Raw genomic sequence first — 17,732 nt, 5'->3', positions numbered from 1 at the left:
TGTGCACGAGGCTCACCACGCACACGAGGCAGGCCGTCGCGAATTGGATGACCGACGCGAGCGAGCGTCCACTCGTCCACCCTCGCGCTCTTCTCGCGGCTCTCCTCTCTCTAAACGCTGCAGGGCGGCTGACAGGCCCACCGAGGGCTCTTGTCGCCGAGTGGATTAAGCGGTGATACAAAAAGAGGCTTAAGGGCCGCAGGAAGCAATGATGCCTAAAAGGAGGAGACGGGGGAGAGAGGGAGGGGAGGGGCAGGAACAATCGACCGGCCCACGAGCCAGCAGCATCGGCCAATCAGGAGATGCTGCCAGGGGGCACCTGAGCCTCGTGGTAGGTCAATCCCCCTGTGACACCGGGGGTCAGGGTCGGGGCACCGTCGGATCAAAGGGCACGTGAGACACGCACACACAGGCACACACAAAGAACACAGACTTATCCCTCCGCATCAGCAGCGAGAATTAACGTCAAACTACAAGCTTGTTCTCTCCACTTTGTTGTTTGTTCAGGCCTCCCAGCTCTGTGGGGAGACAGCAGGTCTTTACATATGAGTTTGTTGGGGGCTGTCGGTGGTACAACCCTTTCTATTTCTACACTGGAAATAGTGCATGAAAAGCAGGCCTTTAATGAGGATTTCTTTTCCTTTTTCTTTTTTTTTTAACCAATCATGAAAAACGCGTTTTTTTTTCACACCGACAGCCGGTTGGCTGGAAAGCAGAGACGAGGGCCGGTTGAAAAAGGGTTACCGGTGTGACTTTCTGAGGATGGAAACGCTTCCTCTGCCAGCCGGAAGCGAAGTCTATCATGTGTAATCTAAGCGGTCACTAGTTCATTAGCAGCCTGATCCACTTCCACTCTGTGGTGGCGGACGGGAGATGCGAGAGCAGGCTGGCGATCTGGGAGACACAAATTGTGGGCTTATGTCCACCGGCCATCTGTCGGCTAGCGGAGCTAATCCCTCGACATGGGATGGGGCTCCCTGGAAGCTACCCCCACACTCCGCCCCACCTCCCTCGCTCCCTCCTCCCACCCAGCACAACATAAACCATGTCCCACTGCGTCACATCAATACTGACAGCGACCTTTATTACACGGGTCCCGAGTCTCGCTTGCTGAGTACTGATTTGCATGAACCCCTTTTACCGTCTTCTTGACACACAGGGGATGTTTAAGGTCACAGAGGTCAACAATGATCTGGAGTTGCAAGGTATTAGGAAGAATACAAGTGGTGAAGCATGGATTTCCATCTCATCTATTAGGGAGAGATAATTTGCTCTGTTTCTATGTCTCGGTTTTGTGCAATCAAAACATAGTCGGCCTCCCTGAAGATCTCTCATTCTAGCTCAGTGACCAAAGTTGAGCTCATTATAATTTATCCTCATTCTTAAGCGCATGCACTAGATTTCTAAATGTATTTTCTTTGATCTAGTTGGATTAAAAAGGCAAATGCAGGAAAGAAGGGATTCCTTTTTTTGTTCGTGCACAACACTGTGTTCAGCCGATGTATTCTCTCTGTCTCTCTAATAATACACGCTTGGCCTGGATCTAGAATTGCATATTTCTGGCTGTGTAAACTAGGCCACGGTTATGTGGCACCCAGTAACCCTGCGCCTTTTGCCCCCGAAGCTTATATGAACGCTGGCGTTGTGGTGGCCCTGCCTGAGCAGGTGAGACCTCCATGAGATGAGATGGTGACAAATCACTGATGATTCCTCTCTGTCCAGATTATGTCACGGAATAAGCCTTTGAAGGATTTAACTGTTTGGTAGTTTATTGCCTCTTGATAGCAGCTGCATGCGGCCTCTTTTACATTTCATTCCTTAACCTTGCAAGTAAGTGAGTTCTTTTTTTTGGCGTTTGTTGAGACCAGATGAAAAGGGACACGGTAAACATGAGGCGAGTGCACAAAGCGACACCATGAGTTAAAGAAAAGCAGTCATGTGGATGTACAACCACAGAACAGCCAACAGTACAACTTTAATGGCCAAGTCATTTCGCCATTTGCAAAGATAGTCCTGTGTCCCTGGCCCTTTTTGGCCGCCATCCACCGGCCCTCTCTCCTCATTATCTTCTATTATTGTCTTTCTGTCACACAGGGCTTTTTTCGGAGAAGCATCCAGAAGAACATGGTGTACACTTGTCACCGAGAGAAGAACTGCATCATCAACAAAGTCACCCGCAACCGCTGCCAGTACTGTCGGCTGCAGAAGTGCCTGGAAGTCGGGATGTCCAAGGAGTGTGAGTATAGAAACTGTTCCCCTCGACTCAATGCTGCGCCCACGAGGCTCTTGGGGACGAGCGCAGATCTCACCCTGCTTGTTTAATCTCAGAGAGGTTGGCAGGATGGTTGCCGCCGCAGGACGTCTTAAGCCACGGCATTTGTCGACATTTGTTCCGTGTCGACATTTGTTCCTTGAGCGTTCATTATTGATGCACACACACATATCAGCTTTGGCGGTGACTCAAGTGTGACTGTTGCACTTAATTCATGATTTATTCAAGACGGCACTCGGCCGCGACCGCATCCTGTCATTTTGCGGGGAAGATTCTGTGACCTTGTGACGGCTATTAAAAAGAAAGTCAGAGTGAAATCCAAGCTGTTACAATTAATTCCTCACACATTGAGGCTTTTAGTTGATTTCGTTGTGCGTATATTTCAAAGAGAATATCCGCTGCAAGAGCGAGACAAAGGGCAGCCGTGATGCAGACTGGCAGTAACAGTCAGGGTGTCGCCAGGCTTGGCAGGACTCTGTGATGAATATGTTCTCACCTGCCGAGAGTGAAAGAGCAGGCGTCTGCTCCCATCATTGCACCCCGGGGGCTGTGTGAACACACACACACACACACACACACACACACACACACACACACACACACACACACACACACACACACACGCTCAGTCAGACTTGATAAAGTAATTGGAAGAGGTGTGACCGCAGAGAACTCTGAGGCCAGCAGGGTTTTCATCCGCTGTTATACACAAAGACGCACACTTGCTGTGTGTTGGGGACACGTTTGTCGTCACGAATACTGATAAAGGCTCCGTAATCAAACATACTACGAGTTGGCATACGCAGACAGAAAGTGTGGCACCTCTCCTCCTCACACAGGATTGCTTAAACTCATTGCCTCATCCCTCTCTGCCTCCTGTCTTCCCAGCGCTATTTACCTCATCTTTCTGGTACAGCGAGTGCAGGGAGCACTCCCTATGGCACAGCACTGTGGCTTACAGTAAAAGAAGTTATCCTCTGAGCTCCTTACCTTTGAATGGGGCCATTAATCATGGTTAGAAGGATCACAGCAGCCAGCTCTTTTACACACTGAAACACACACAGAGGCACGCGGCGCTCGCAGCGCGCGGTACACTGGAGTTGGAGAGCCATCTAGTGGTGGACAAGTAGTACCGAACCAGTCACAACCGCTAAAAGGGTTTTCTGAATGAGATGAAGGCTTGATATGTGTGTTATCCGAGGGCTAGATTTCGAGGCCGGCTCGCGCAGCTGCTTTCGGTTGCACAGCAGTGCCGTTTTTCCGATTTTGCGGTTCTTTTTTTTTGCGCGGCGATTGCTCGCCCCCGTGTCCTCGGCAGTGACTTTGGCGAGTGAAACTGGTCCGGACTGGTGAGGAAGGAGAGGCTGGCCATCTGGGGCCAGCAGGGAGTCTCTCTGCCCCTCTCACACACACACACAAGAACACGCACACGCATGAAAAATGCATGCTTGCGCGTAATGTCGCGCACACGTTTAAATTATGCACACGCAAGGTGACAAACACAAACTGATATGAATAAAAATGCTCGGACAGAAATGCACTCGGACAGCTCCACTTACGCACCATACACTCTCTGTCACACACACACACACACACACACACACACACACACACACTCGCAGAAGGTGGACCCCCTGCTCGCACCAAGGGACGTCCGGGTGACCTTGTGTCTGTCGGCAGACAGCTCCAGACGACAGTGCCAGGCCCGCTGCCAGGTGGCGACGCCAAGCAAGACAGCGTCAGGACGATGGAGGGGGGTGTTAGGAGCAAGTGGAGGGTTACAAGGGAAACGCCTGTAAGCCTGGTGCCACATTATCATCCGCCTGACAGTGTGTGTGGGCGAAAAAGACCAAGACTTATGCTCAAAAGGAAGGTTAACGTGAGGGATTCACCAATCAGACTTCTTCGGTCCTGATAGCGACACCTGGGCCACCGATCTGATACCAGAGTTTAATCAATAAGAAGCCGAGTTCAGTGAGTCCCAACATGGGGTTCACGCAATTATGGGCAGTAAAACACTAACATTTCCCTTTTTATTTTATTACATAGTTTCACTTCTGCAGGCCTCAAAAATGTATTTTGAAAAAAATATACTGCTGTGATGTATTTAACCAGATAAACCCCATTAAGAACGACAAATGTCAATGACTGACGCGTCTCCATTTGACGTCTTTTTTTGTTGTCGAGCCACTGTACCTCTGCACCGCCCTCACTGTCCTCATCCCCTCCCCCCCACAACGCTATCGCCCCACGGGTTCCTCAGGGAAGGGTGTTGTTCGGCGATAGCCGAAAGTAATAAAGGTAAAATAAGATGAAGCAAAGAATGATGGCGAACGGTGCGACGTGAGGATAACATCAGCCAGAGAGGCGGGATAGCAGAGAGAGATGAAGGCTGTGCGAGGAGAGAGTAGTGAACTCAGTGTGAGTGAGAAGGAAAATCTAGTGTTGAGAGAGCAGAAGGGAGATGGGAGGGGGAGGGTGGGAGGTGAGCGAGGCTGGAGGACAGCGAGAGGGAGAGGGAGAAAGTTTCATCACTGTCGACGGTGGCTCTGCGCTGCGAGCAGCAGGAGCAGGGGAACATTGACATTTTTATCTTTCCATTGAATTTAATCTGTGTGATGGACGAGCTGCCAGCGCTTTAATTTTCCTCACACGAATTATCCCTGTCTGCCCACCTCCCTCTGTCTTGTATACACACACACACACACACACACACACACACACACACACACACACAGACACACACACACACAGACCAAGGCACTAACAGAAATTGTCCATTAACTGCACACTGCAGCTGAAATCCACGATGAGAACAAATGATTGAGTGATGTGTGTGCTGTCACAGTATTCTGTGTGTGTGTGTGTGTGTGTGTGTGTGTGTGTGTGTGTGTGTGTGCTGTCACAGTATTCTCTACACGTTACACACCAGCTCCTGTAAATCATTTTTATGCAATGAACACACAACCGCAAACAATCCAGGATGCAAGTCCCCCCATTATCATCCGTATTCTCATAATGAATTCCGAACGATGCGTCGCTTGAAGTTGGCACGCGCCCACACAAACATCAAACGTGCACATAATAAAAAAATAAAAAAGCAAGACAGTATTTCTTCTTTCATTTTCGCTCCCCCCCCCTCGCCACAGCCCCCGGCCCCCCTCCCCACCAAGTGTTATTGCATGTGGCAATTCGCCATGACAGATCGTCAGTCGTGCCTAATAGTTCTTTAATGACTTCATTAAATTGTGTTGTGCGGCTTATGATTGTGCTGCCAATTTGTCAGCGCGGGTAATGTCCGGGCGCTAGGGATGCCCCACTTTTATTTGTGAATTAATTGGACATCGACTGTTTCGCGGCCCTCCGGCCCGCCCCTCGTGGCAGACGGCACACAGATCCCCAATCAGCGCCACGAGCACGCCAGTCCCAAAATATGTTCGGCAGTTTGCGACATTTTTATGAAATTCGGCCTCTTAAGCTGAAGGTTGCTGAAGAGGATGGTCCCTCTCCGATTAAGACATAATTCGCCATAGTTTATAGAGCTGTCGCAGCGTCGCGTACTGTATCATTTGGGGGTTTGTGTGCACTGTTTGCTGGTGACGATACGAGTCTACCCCATGAGTAGCAACAAAACGCTGGCAGAAGATGCAGCACCATGCTCTGTCTGCACAGCGGGGTCTCCTCCGTCTCTTCTCGTGCCGAGCACTGCTTAGCAATAACACAGTGCAGCATCAGACTTCCAGCCCCCGCCCTCCCCGTCATGTTCTCCCAGGCAGGGAGGCCTGTCTGCGGGGCTGATGGATGAGCAGCAGGGCCGAGGAGTGCACCCCTCCCCGGCCCCCGGGCCGTGCCCCTCTGTCGCAGACACTGATCTCCCATCAGCCCGAGCGCTCTCACCCTTAATGGTCGAGGTTAGAATTAAGACAAGCAAAATCTGATCTTAGGTCAGCGGCTTGGGGGGGAAGGGAGGGGGGGGAGGGGGGATTCAGGTACCTGGAGGGGAGGAGGCGGCGATTTCCGGAACTGATAGAGATGACGAGGAAAGCGAGATGATTTAAAGCACAAGAAATACAATTTTGAAAAGGGGAGATAGTGCGCATTGGTGAGAATGAAATGAGAGGAGGAATATGAGTGTGTGGTGTATAACGATAAGAGAGAGAGAGGGAGGGAGGAAGGGAGACGTAAGAAAGAGAAAGCTTGAAGGTTCTTTTTCTCCGGTATGGGCTGAGCAGCCGAGCCCTTTTAAAGCCATTAGAGGCAGGATATTTGTCATATTATGTTATTAGATTAGCCGGGACCCCTAATGAAAGCTGTGGCAATTTGTCAGCCTTATGGATAGCTCCATCCCCCACCACCATTTATCAACGAGCACCCCATCCCACCCCGGCCCCCAACACACACACACACACACACACACACACACACACACACACACACACACACACAGCCCAGTCATAGCTAAACTGCACCCCAGTCTGGATGGGAGAAATGGATGGACCCTGTAATGGGATTCCAATGCTAAACACCCCGCCTGGTGTTTTTTGTCATTTGGGGTGAGCACACTATTCTCAGCCAGATCGCCCAGAGGGAAAGCACATTGGATTATTTCAAGGTTTTCTTTCCTTCCCTCCATTACCGTGGCGCCATCTCACAACATTTATCTTGTCGCGCAGGATATGAGGAGGGAGGCTGCGGCTGCTGTTTGCTGCAGAGAGAGAGAGAGAGTCCTTTCCTGTTCATGACTATGCCTTTTTGATTTTGATATTAAGCTAAAATATGATGCCACACGTTTTCAAACAATGTGTACAGATTGAATTGGCTAATGAGTATAAGTTTGGTTTTTACTGCAGCTTCTATGTCAGCGATTTTCAGAAAGTTTAGCTGAGAGGCACCGTATGAAAACTCCATTTGGGATAATGAAAGATTGTAAATGAAGCCTGTTTAGAGCTGAAGTTTGTCACTAAAGCCAAAGGTTTTTTTTCAAAATGTAATTATTTAATCTTGCCTCTTGCCTCCTGCCCCTCTCGTTGTATCCCTGTAGCAGTAAGGAATGACCGGAATAAGAAGAAGAAGGATGAGAAGAAACAGGAGTGCACAGAGAGCTACGTGCTGAGTCCTGACACAGAGCGGATGATCGACAGGGTCCGCAAGGCGCACAAAGAAACGTTCCCCTCGCTCTGCCAGCTGGGCAAATACACTACGGTCAGTCGCTCCGCACACATCTGCGCGTCCCCAATATGTGTAGTTCGTTCTCACCTGCGCTAATGACATCCATCTGGAAATATCTAAACACTCCGCTCACCTCTTCCAGACTAACAGCTCAGAACAACGTGTATCTTTGGACGTGGACTTGTGGGACAAGTTCAGTGAACTCTCCACCAAGTGCATCATCAAGACGGTGGAGTTTGCGAAGCAGCTGCCCGGCTTCACGACGCTCACCATCGCTGACCAGATCACTCTGCTCAAAGCCGCCTGTCTGGACATCCTGGTAAGAACAGCAGCTTGTTGTTTTTCACTCAATTTAACTGAACTTTCCTTATTGGTTGTTTTCTAACCAATTGCCCCGCTCTGTCTCCGCCGTCTCCAGATACTCCGGATCTGTACGCGCTACACACCGGAGCAAGACACCATGACTTTCTCAGATGGACTCACGCTAAACCGAACCCAGATGCACAACGCCGGCTTCGGCCCCCTTACCGACCTGGTTTTTGCCTTCGCCAACCAGCTCCTTCCTCTGGAGATGGACGATGCAGAGACGGGGCTGCTCAGCGCCATCTGTTTGCTGTGTGGAGGTAAGTCACCTCCACACTTACTGAACAGTCGCCTCAATGGACCGTTACCCATGTCACCCATGTCTCTCGACGAAATACCAGCCGGGTGGCTCTGCTGTGCCCTTTCATTGAGCACCACCTAGTGGCGCACTGTGATTATGACAGTCGATCATTTACACGTTTGTCTCTGTACTTGGTTTCTCCGCAGATCGTCAGGACTTGGAACAGGCAGAGAAGGTGGACGTCCTGCAGGAGCCCCTTCTGGAGGCGTTGAAGATTTACGTACGGAGGAGGAGGCCCCACAAACCGCACATGTTCCCCAAGATGCTGATGAAGATCACGGATCTGAGGAGCATCAGCGCTAAAGGTCTGCGCCTCTCACTGATCACAAGTGTTTATATGTGGTTAACGTCTCGATTAAATGGTATTAATATTGATCTCTCGCCAACCCTCCCTGCAGGAGCTGAGCGTGTCATCACCCTGAAGATGGAGATCCCCGGCTCCATGCCGCCTCTCATCCAGGAGATGCTGGAGAACTCGGAGGGCCTGGAAAGCGGCGCCGCGGGCGGCCGGCCCAGCGGGGCCCCCCCGGGCAGCTGCAGCCCCAGTCTGTCCCCCAGCTCCGCCCAAAGCAGCCCAGCCACACAATCGCCGTAGTAGCGGCCCACCTTTGTATTATTCCTCACGAAGAGGAGGGACAAAGGAGGGGGGGGGCCTTGCCCCTGACTGCTGAACACAGGAGACTGGCAGAGCCAACCTCCCTCTCTCTTACGACACAAGTCCCCACCTCCTGATCGGCCTTCCCTCGCTCCGGAGCACCTTCCGGACGCGAGGGGAGGTGCGGCCGGTGCAGGCCGGGCCAACAGTACGCCTCTGAGAGACCTCACCGTAAACACTGCTGATGACTCCACCCGCGTCTCCCTCCACTCTCCCCTCCACTGCTGCTCCTCCCCTCGCCACCTTTCCCCAAAAAGACTAATGGAAACAGATCTGGATGCAGTGGTGACCAGTTGGTGAATGGAACTGAGAGTGGGCGGGGCATCGCGGGACAAATATAAGATCAAGGACAATGCATACAGACTGACTTGACAAACACCAGACACTTTTTTTTGTTGTACTCCGAGACAGACTGCGAGCTTGGGACTCGTCGAAAGACCCCCTGCTCAAAGACTCTGGGTCTTTTCTCTTTTTCCAAATTCAGAAAAACAGATTTCGTACAAAAGATATATAAATATATTTAGAAAGTTAAGGAACTATTGTGATTGACATGTCCAGAACAGAATGGCAGGTTGAAATGAGGACATGTTCTCTGAGATTAGAAAGTGTTGTGTTCCTCCACCGTTTGAATCTTTTCATACCCATCGAGAGTATTGGGAGACCTTTCAGTTTGATCACATTTGTACATTATACCAATTGACAAAAAGCAAAAGATGTTGAAAATTCTCTCCAGTCTACACACGCAAACACAAACAAAGAAACAACACACACACACACACACACACACACACACACACATACAAATATGTGCACAGAAAACAAGTCGCAATGAGCATCACCTACTATTCCAGGTTGGATTTGTTTTCCTTTTTTTGTTTTTTGTTGTTTTTTTTTGCTTCCAGGAGAATGGAAAAATATGATTGTATGAACTTGGTTGTATGATATGGTCACAGGTCCTTTCAAGAAATCAAATTAATGAAGATTCATTATTAAGGTGTATTTTAAGTAGCCTTTGAGTTTGTGTATATAAGCTTTATTCATTTCTTTAAAACTATGAAGAGTTTTAGGCTTCACCTGAATTTCTTTTTCTTCTTTTTTTTTTTTTTTTTAAAGAATACCTTTTATGTGTTTCGTTTATAGGTTTGTGAAGCAAGAAAAGACATTTTGAGCACATTTTACTGAAGGAAAGTTCTTTCATGTTGTGTGTCCTACTAAATACTGGACAGACCCTTAACCAATCACTGGCTGTTCAGAATGTGGCTTTCACAGACAATTTCAACTCTCCCCCCTTCACTTTTAAAACGTGTTTTTACATACAGTAGAATGACAAAGTAGCACTCCAGTCGGGGCATAGCTTTTTTTGGCCATGTAGCGGGAAGAGATGGTGTTTCTGAAAACGGTGAGCCTGGTGGCACTCGCAGCCCGGCTCAAGTGAGCCGCAGCAGCAGCAGCTCAGCCTCAAAGAGAATTAAAATGTGAAGAAGGGTGTACATACACACTGTATTAAACACGCGTGATTCTCAGTCGTCTCTGAATGGATCAATAATCTGTAGTGGATGGGAAAATACTAGATTGTAGTGATGCCTCTGCTCTGTCAGTTGTCGGGCAAAGTGAAGGTCCCTAATGTGATGTTTGTCAACTAAGTCCTCACAAATCCTCCCCCTGGCAACCTGTGGTGGAAAACAAATATGTGACTTTTTGCCGGATCCAGAGCAACCTCGCACCCTGTGACTCACTTTACGCCAAAACGCCTTCACCGTTAACACACGCGCACACACACACACACACACACGTTTCATCTAGACCATCGTTACTGTACACACGCCAATGTCTCAGGAAGGAATCATTTTGTGTGCTTGGCCTGTTCTCTGTCCTGTGCTGCACCCCCGAACCCTCCACAGATGCACACATACACACACTTCTGCTACTGAGCCCCTGAACTTTTCTTCAGTCACTCGTTTTTTTTTTGTTTTTCTTTGACCTGGCAGACCAGGACTTGTGCAGAGAGACACTTATCCCGACCCTGCAACGTTACGACATAGGATGCCAGTGTGGAGTCTCTTCGAGTCGTTCATGTGTTCTTTTTATTTGTACGGTCAAAGCTGCTTTCATCATTAAGGACTGCACCTGTCCACAACAGCGCACAACTTCTCCCTCCACAGCTAATCTGGAATAGCAACAGACACACCGTCAGTTTGAGAATTATGGAATATGTTGCAATTTTGTCAAGATTATCAAGTGACTTTGAAAAAAAAAAAAAAAAAAAAAAAAACAATCCAAAAAATAAAACCAACATTTAATATTAAATGAGTTTGTGTTGTTCACGTGTGTCATTTCTTTCCTTCCGATGCCACAGCGGTATGTTTTCACACATCTCACTTGAAGCCTTGGAGCCCCCTTTGTGCGCAGCAATAGTAACACATTGTGGAGATGGATAACAGGGATAACAAGATGATCCTAATGTTCACATATAGTGTTACACATTTGCCATCACCCATTGAAGAAATACCAAACCAAGAAGTGACCTCAATCCGCATTAACGTAACTTAAAGTAGAACTTTGTAACTTTTGAAAAAGAGGTAACTCATCTTTTTCTCTGAACATTTTATTCACAAGCAATACAACACAGCAAACCGGTACTCTGGGGTTTTACGGGATAAAAGAGTGAGTTTGCAAACTGTTTTAGCAATTGTCATTACCCTAAAATTGCCAATCTGCAAAGTGCAATAGTGTTGTGATCCATGCAGAACAACACACGCCAGCCTCCACTTTGGAAAACAGTCGAGCTCGGTTCTTGTTTTTTCGTTTGTACTTGGCATTACGGTACGAGCGATGCAACATTGGATTGATTTATTCAGCAGTAGTTTTGCCAAGTTTATCCCATGTGTTTATAACATATGTCCACTGGTGGTAAAATCAGCCGCAAGAAAATATCCTGTCAGTATATTTAATCATATATAATTGGAGCAGACTAAAATGGTATTAATTTCAATTGCTACAATTTGAAAGATGCCTCAGGTATATTCTGCTTGCACTGTATTTGCTCCTTTAATAAGATATCTTTGAGATGACACAAAGCCGGTTATTTTAAAATAGTTTAATATTGCTCAAATTAAAACAAAGTTGGAGAGAAATGTCTGCTTTGACAAAGGCCCACAGGTTCAACACATTAATATACAGCAAAAACAGGAAGCTCATTTGAACTTATTCAACTAAAACAAATCACTAAGTCAAAACCCACAGCAGTAGCTCAATAGTATGCAGAACCTTTGAGACTGAAAGGTGAAGTCAGTGTGCATTAAAGAGCATCACTAGTTACAGCATCTTGGATTGAACAAGTTGAATACACACATCTTGATTATTGATAACAGTACCACTGACTACAATGAACAGAAAATGTAACTAAAAATGTAACCACATATTGTCAGGTTTTTGGGGTTTCTGTCATATTTCAAGTTTTCGGAAAGGTACCAAAAAGGAAAGCCCTATGATTGTGCCTTTTATACCGCTATAATTTAAAACACACTTTGTATACACCTGTGGTTGCGTGCGTCTGCTGCTTTCAAAGCCCAGTACGACAAAGTTGCATAGATTTAAATAATAATCCAGCCTCTGCAATTAAAAAAAAAGGCTTCGCATTAATGCAGGAAAGTGCTAGAAACAGTACTGCATGGCAGGAACTCTTGGTGGATTTATCAGCAGGAGAGGAGCAGACATGCTGTGCAATTGTCAGAGATGAAGTCAAGTCTGAAAAGGGATAATGCCCAGTTTGTCCAATGAGATTAAAGGAAGAGCTCTGTCAACCCAAGTCTATAAAGACAAAATGATTTTTCTTTTTTGGTTGCCAGCTGTGTGAAAGTCATAGCCAGTGGACACACTTTGGTTTTTAGGCCACCAGAGAGTTTGCTGTGCCGAAATGCTTTCAACACTAAGGATACACCCTACATTTCACATTTGGTCCTTTCACCAGTCGCTGAAGCGAAGACGATTGAAGGCCTCTTTGATGTCCTCATTGGTATCCGGAGTTCTACTGTTACCAATACGGATCACTTTGCTGTCGGGGACGTCCTGCTTCAGCTTACGCTTGCTGAGGACCACGGTGCCTTCAGCTCCCTCTGTCTCAGGACCGGTCAGCAGGATGTAGGCAGCATGGCGTCCGTTCTCCAACAGAGTGGCTAAGATGCAAAAACAAACACTGTCACACAAAGAGCTGGACCCTGTGTTTCCCATCCCTCCAAACACTGATCCACAAGTTCAAAAAAAACAATATAACCTTACTAAAGCATGAGAAAATAAAGAGCACCTTTAAACGATATGATGTGGTCTACGACATTGGTCGTCTCAAGGAGGACTTTAGAATAGAGAGGGAGGAACAAGTAAGAATGTCGATCACTTTCAAATGGTTCCTGGAATGAAACATTTGAGTCTGTTAGCATTTTGTGCGAAATCCGGTAACATACATCTTTAATGAAGACAGTGTACTTACAGATGAGTTAGACTCCGAGGGCATCATGCCCCAAAACATAAAGACTGAGAAGGAGTTGGTTGTGTGTATTGAGGCGGGTCTCGGCGAGTTCGGAGTCGCTAAAAGGTCGACTTCCCACAGCACACGACCGGACGTCCCATCAAGAATGACGACCTACATACCACACAGACAGAATGAATATATGATTCTAAATTCAACACTGTATTAGAGAAGCTGGACAGAAAATGTTATTTGCGTAGCACAGCAGTCTTACACTCTTTGTGGAGCTGCCAATATCCTCCTCGACCACAACGTCAAGGACATCGTCTTTGTTAAAGTGGCCAAACGAGGGCTTCCTGAATGAACATGATAACACAGGAGAAGATTTATTTATTATGACTCAACCAGCCTGGTTATAATGACAGAATGTGGTTTGCATAGATTTTTAAAGTGCTCTCCTAAAACAAAAAATGACCAGAATGTATCTACAGATGAGATTTCTGACAAGACAATTTAATTCCCAGCCAAAAACATTGTCTTGCATTGTGATGAAACAGATTAATTTCCATGTTCAATACAACAATCAAACAGGAGGGTTACCCGAGGATTGAGCTTGTGTTGAATCTCCACAGTAGCTGCAAACGTTTTCCATCAACTAATGCCACCTCGTTTCCAGTCACAAGCAGCAGGTTGGGTGGACCATCCGTTAGCCTCATGTTTAACACTTGTCTCACTGAATCAGATCTACAAAGAAAAAATAAATATGAACGAAAGTTTCGGGCTAAAGCCACAACGACAACCAGCTGTTAAGAGAAATATTTGGTTGCTGAAGGATAACCAAAAGGTGAAAGTATTCTGCGCTCATACTCGTAGACAGGTACAAGGCCAGATGTTGCATTGGCATGCTTCTCCCCGTGTTTGTCCTTCTTGAGGCCCACCTCCATCCCTGCTTTAGCCTTGGCAGCAATCCTCCACAGTGCCAGTCCATACAAGCCAGTGTCTGGAAATGAGCCCAAGATGACTCAACTGCCATCCAGTGTACAATATATATATATGTACAACTGTTGTATTAGAACTTGGAGTCAAGTATATTTTTCCGTTTTATAAAAAAGGTAATGACCGCTTTTTAACTTCCTTACAGTTTTGAGTTATTGTCTCTCCTACAGGGAAACCGACCTGAAGTTTTCATTTCTAACACATCTTAACTATTTAGATACATCAGTGCAACTTATAGGAACTAACATGTTGAGAACATGTCAATGTTTGTTTAAGATACAAACCTTTTTGTAGAAGTACATAGTAAGAACCTTCGGCAGTGCGATGAAGAAGATGATTGACCGTCTCTGTGGAGTCCAGAGTCACTGTAGACCCAATCTGGACACCTGTCTTTCCTGAGAGGAATGCCAACCGAGTCTGCAGATAGGACGCAAGTATGGAAATCATTAACGTTGAAGAAAACTCAAAAATACAATGAGACTCAAGCCTTACACCATAAGCAAGAAGAAAAGAAATAAATGCATGACATCACTGATGTTTACCTGTGTGTTGTCAGATCCCACCAAAGCCACGTCGGTGACCTTGTCCCCATCCAGATCTGGGACAATAAGAACCGGCACAGTGCTGTTCAGACCAGGAGGATGAGGCCGGTGCCACTTGACATCACCTGTAGACACATCACATAGGAAAGGCGCACTGACTGAGTGTATTTAATTTTAGAAATAAAACTATAGCTTTGCTTTATACCCTTGATTGAATTGTTACAACAAATTAGACGTGGGGACACACTGATGAATGAACTGAAAGCAATACATGGACTAAATCTTATTTCCCAAACGCATATAATCCGGATGATTTGAAAGCGCTATAGTCACATCAAACTTTTACTTTTTACATATGGGCATGAACATGTTCATATCTATCAAAAACACCTATGAATGAATTAAAACGTTAGAACTGGACCAAACAACTCAGGTCTGTGTTTTTTTTGATAACCTACATAAATTGTTGAAAATATTTGTGTTGCTTTGATTGCATAGATTTGTACAAAAAAAAAAAAGAAGCTGTTTCACAAATGTACATAATGAAAATGTGATATCATTGATAGTGTACAGGATACAGATTAATGAGTGACCAACCATTGTATTTGTCAATAGCTGTGAGTTGGTCAGAATGAGACAGCAGACAGCAGTCCCATGTTTGGCCTTTTTCTTCATACAGACCACACTGGGCCCAGTGGAAGTCGGGGGCCAGTGGGCGCTCCCACAGCGTCGCTCCATCTGTCCCATCCACTGCTAACACAAATACACATGGCGAGGGAAGACCTGAAAAACACAGAGTGTCTCTGAATTATACATAACAAATGTAATTAGATCCACTATATAAAGAGCAATCAAACTAATTTCCTCCTAAATAATGAATTAAATCAAATCAAATTGAATAACACTTCATACCTGCATCAGCACATGTACTGTTCATAGCGCCGTTTGTGTTTTTAAGGACAAACAGGATATCCATCACCTTGTCTTTGCTGGCATCCTCAACAGCTAAGAAGTTATAGGTTGCTGTAGCAGAGAGGGAGGTAAAAGCAGTAAATCCCAAACAGTAAAACAATGACAATTGGTGAAACACACACAATTCTACACACCTACTCGATAGAAAGTCCTGTTCCAGCTAACGAAATACTGTGGTCTGACAGGACAGGGGATGATGAATGAGAAGGCAAACACAATAGTGAGGCAGAGGAACAGGGATAAGAAGAAGACTGCAGTTTGCCAATGGGTCAGTTTGGAAATACCCAAGACTCCCTTAAAACTCTTCTTCTTCAGCTCTGCTGCTGATGACACTGTTCCCGTCTCTTCCCCGTCCTCTCCCCTCTTCAGAGGGTCGCCTTCAGTGGTGTTGCCTGTGGCCTCCATTGTTGGCTCAATGCATTACCGGCCCACAGATCTAGGGAAAGGTAGTAAAAACCTTATCTCAATATAATGGTGGTCTTAAATAAATACTCATAATAAAATAAAACCTAGACATTTACAACAAAGTAAATACTCCTATCATGGCACAGAATGTGCTGCTGTATCCGGCTTAAGTGTGGAGTAAACTACAAACTTGTAAGTTTAAACAACAACAAGTATCTGGCATGCACAGACATAGCACATGAAAAAAAAATACAGAGGCAGAAGTGTATGACAGTGCAGCCATTTCTGCTGCATTAGCCTATGTGGATCAGAGCACATTCAGACTCCCTCCAAACCCATGATGACAATCATCGTCAACGAGGCTAGCACACCCTGTTATTTGTTATACAGCTCCGGGCTTATTGCTGTGAAGTATGTATTAACAGTTAGCAAGCTAACTTGCTGTCAAGCCTATTTACACATCTGAATATTTAACGTACGATATTCGCTAGATTAAGCGACAGTTAGCCCAAGAAGAAACATTGTATCCGAGTATTTCAATGTTGTATAGTTATCCTTGTTAGCTTTGGTCTGGGAAGTTTACGGTTAGTTGGCTAACTTGTTGAACACAGGCCTCACGGGAGAAGCACCACGGGCTAACGTTATTAGGGACGTCCCGCAACTTGACATGCAAATGGAGAATGGTCACCGACTCAAAACAAAAGTCTTACTTTACTCTCCACTTATCGTCTTCGGGGGTCACTTGTGTGGCTAACTACGGGTAGTAGGCCGGGACACACACCAGCAGAGCTGTCCGTCACCCTCAGCTGCGTAAACAGATGACAGGCAAGCACCCACTCCGGAAGAGGCGGTGTTTCCCTGAGTTTGTATTTCAGGGATACTTTTCTTTGCTTAGGTTAACTATGAAGATTTATATACCCAAATGAGGTTTTAAAAATAAATGCAAATAAACTACAGCACCACGCAAAATATTAGTCTCAGGTCAAAAATTCAAAGATACAGCATGGTTCGTGTACGTTTTTACCGTTTGTTTTATTGTTTATTTGAAAAAAAACTATAACACGTTTTAAAAAACGGAAATACGAGAGAATCAAACCCAAATACCGAGCCGATTTAGTTTTTTTTTCTTTTGAAGAGAGACGTAAAGCAGGGCATGTGACCGGAAATACGAGTCTGTCAAAATAAAATCCACGGCAATGTGCACGCACCTCATCATCTCTCTCTGCATCTTAAGTCAATACAACTTAAAACTACGTGATTATCTAACTCCTTTTCTCCACACACTGCACATCATTTTCAGTGTTTTATTTATCGCACAAATGGCCAATCTTTAACCTTGTCGACACTGTTTGCTCTATCTTGCTCCAACTACAAACCCTTGCAACTTGGGCACATTTGAATATTATATAAATGTCTCCCTTTCTCCACTCTGTCTCACATTATGGTTGTTTTTCCACAAATTACCACGTGGCCAATGTTTTACTGAACCTGTCATTACATACATGGGCTCTTTGCTGTTCTATCCCTGCAAAGGGGGCGCGGTTTGACGTGTTCCGAAGTACCCGTATGCGATTTGACGGTTTGTTTCTCAG

The 17,732-nt window shown here is 46.0% G+C and overlaps 2 protein-coding genes across 8 annotated transcripts in view; one reads left to right on the top strand and one right to left on the bottom strand.

The window, feature by feature from the left end:
* Window positions 1–11,021, top strand: part of raraa (retinoic acid receptor, alpha a) — a 130,200-nt gene extending 119,179 nt beyond the window's left edge. For 3 of the 4 annotated variants that reach the window (XM_068582567.1, XM_068582565.1, XM_068582568.1), the window contains 6 exons: window positions 2,095–2,236; window positions 7,314–7,474; window positions 7,584–7,760; window positions 7,860–8,064; window positions 8,252–8,410; window positions 8,504–11,021. In XM_068582567.1, coding sequence (XP_068438668.1) covers window positions 2,095–2,236; window positions 7,314–7,474; window positions 7,584–7,760; window positions 7,860–8,064; window positions 8,252–8,410; window positions 8,504–8,700 — 1,041 coding nt within the window. In that variant the 3' untranslated portion in view covers window positions 8,701–11,021. The remainder of the gene's footprint in view (window positions 1–2,094; window positions 2,237–7,313; window positions 7,475–7,583; window positions 7,761–7,859; window positions 8,065–8,251; window positions 8,411–8,503) is intronic. The other variant, XM_068582566.1, reaches the window with a different exon arrangement.
* Window positions 10,795–16,970, bottom strand: fam234a (family with sequence similarity 234 member A). Of its 4 annotated transcripts, XM_068582562.1 has the most exons (13): window positions 16,851–16,970; window positions 15,870–16,171; window positions 15,676–15,786; window positions 15,361–15,546; window positions 14,764–14,888; window positions 14,506–14,638; window positions 14,093–14,225; window positions 13,826–13,969; window positions 13,500–13,581; window positions 13,247–13,399; window positions 13,064–13,166; window positions 12,706–12,935; window positions 10,795–10,927 (listed from the first exon to the last, which is right to left on the bottom strand). In XM_068582562.1, the coding sequence occupies exons 2-12, from the start codon at window positions 16,138–16,140 to the stop codon at window positions 12,724–12,726; spliced, it is 1,653 nt and encodes a 550-aa protein (XP_068438663.1). In that variant the 5' UTR covers window positions 16,141–16,171; window positions 16,851–16,970; the 3' UTR covers window positions 10,795–10,927; window positions 12,706–12,723. The 4 variants fall into 4 exon arrangements, with proteins under 4 accessions (XP_068438663.1, XP_068438662.1, XP_068438664.1 ...); XM_068582561.1 differs by lacking the exon at window positions 10,795–10,927 and having other exon boundaries at window positions 11,843–12,935; XM_068582563.1 differs by lacking the exons at window positions 10,795–10,927; window positions 16,851–16,970 and adding an exon at window positions 16,739–16,756 and having other exon boundaries at window positions 11,843–12,935.
* Window positions 16,971–17,732: the final 762 nt, after the last annotated feature.

The sequence above is a fragment of the Clinocottus analis genome, unplaced genomic scaffold, assembly GCF_023055335.1.
Source record: "Clinocottus analis isolate CAN_PGR_092001 unplaced genomic scaffold, fCliAna1.0.p SCAF_19, whole genome shotgun sequence".
Taxonomy (NCBI): Eukaryota; Metazoa; Chordata; class Actinopteri; order Perciformes; family Cottidae; genus Clinocottus; species Clinocottus analis.
The sequence above is the reverse complement of the archived record's forward strand: the minus strand, read 5'-3'. Positions and strand labels throughout refer to the sequence as shown.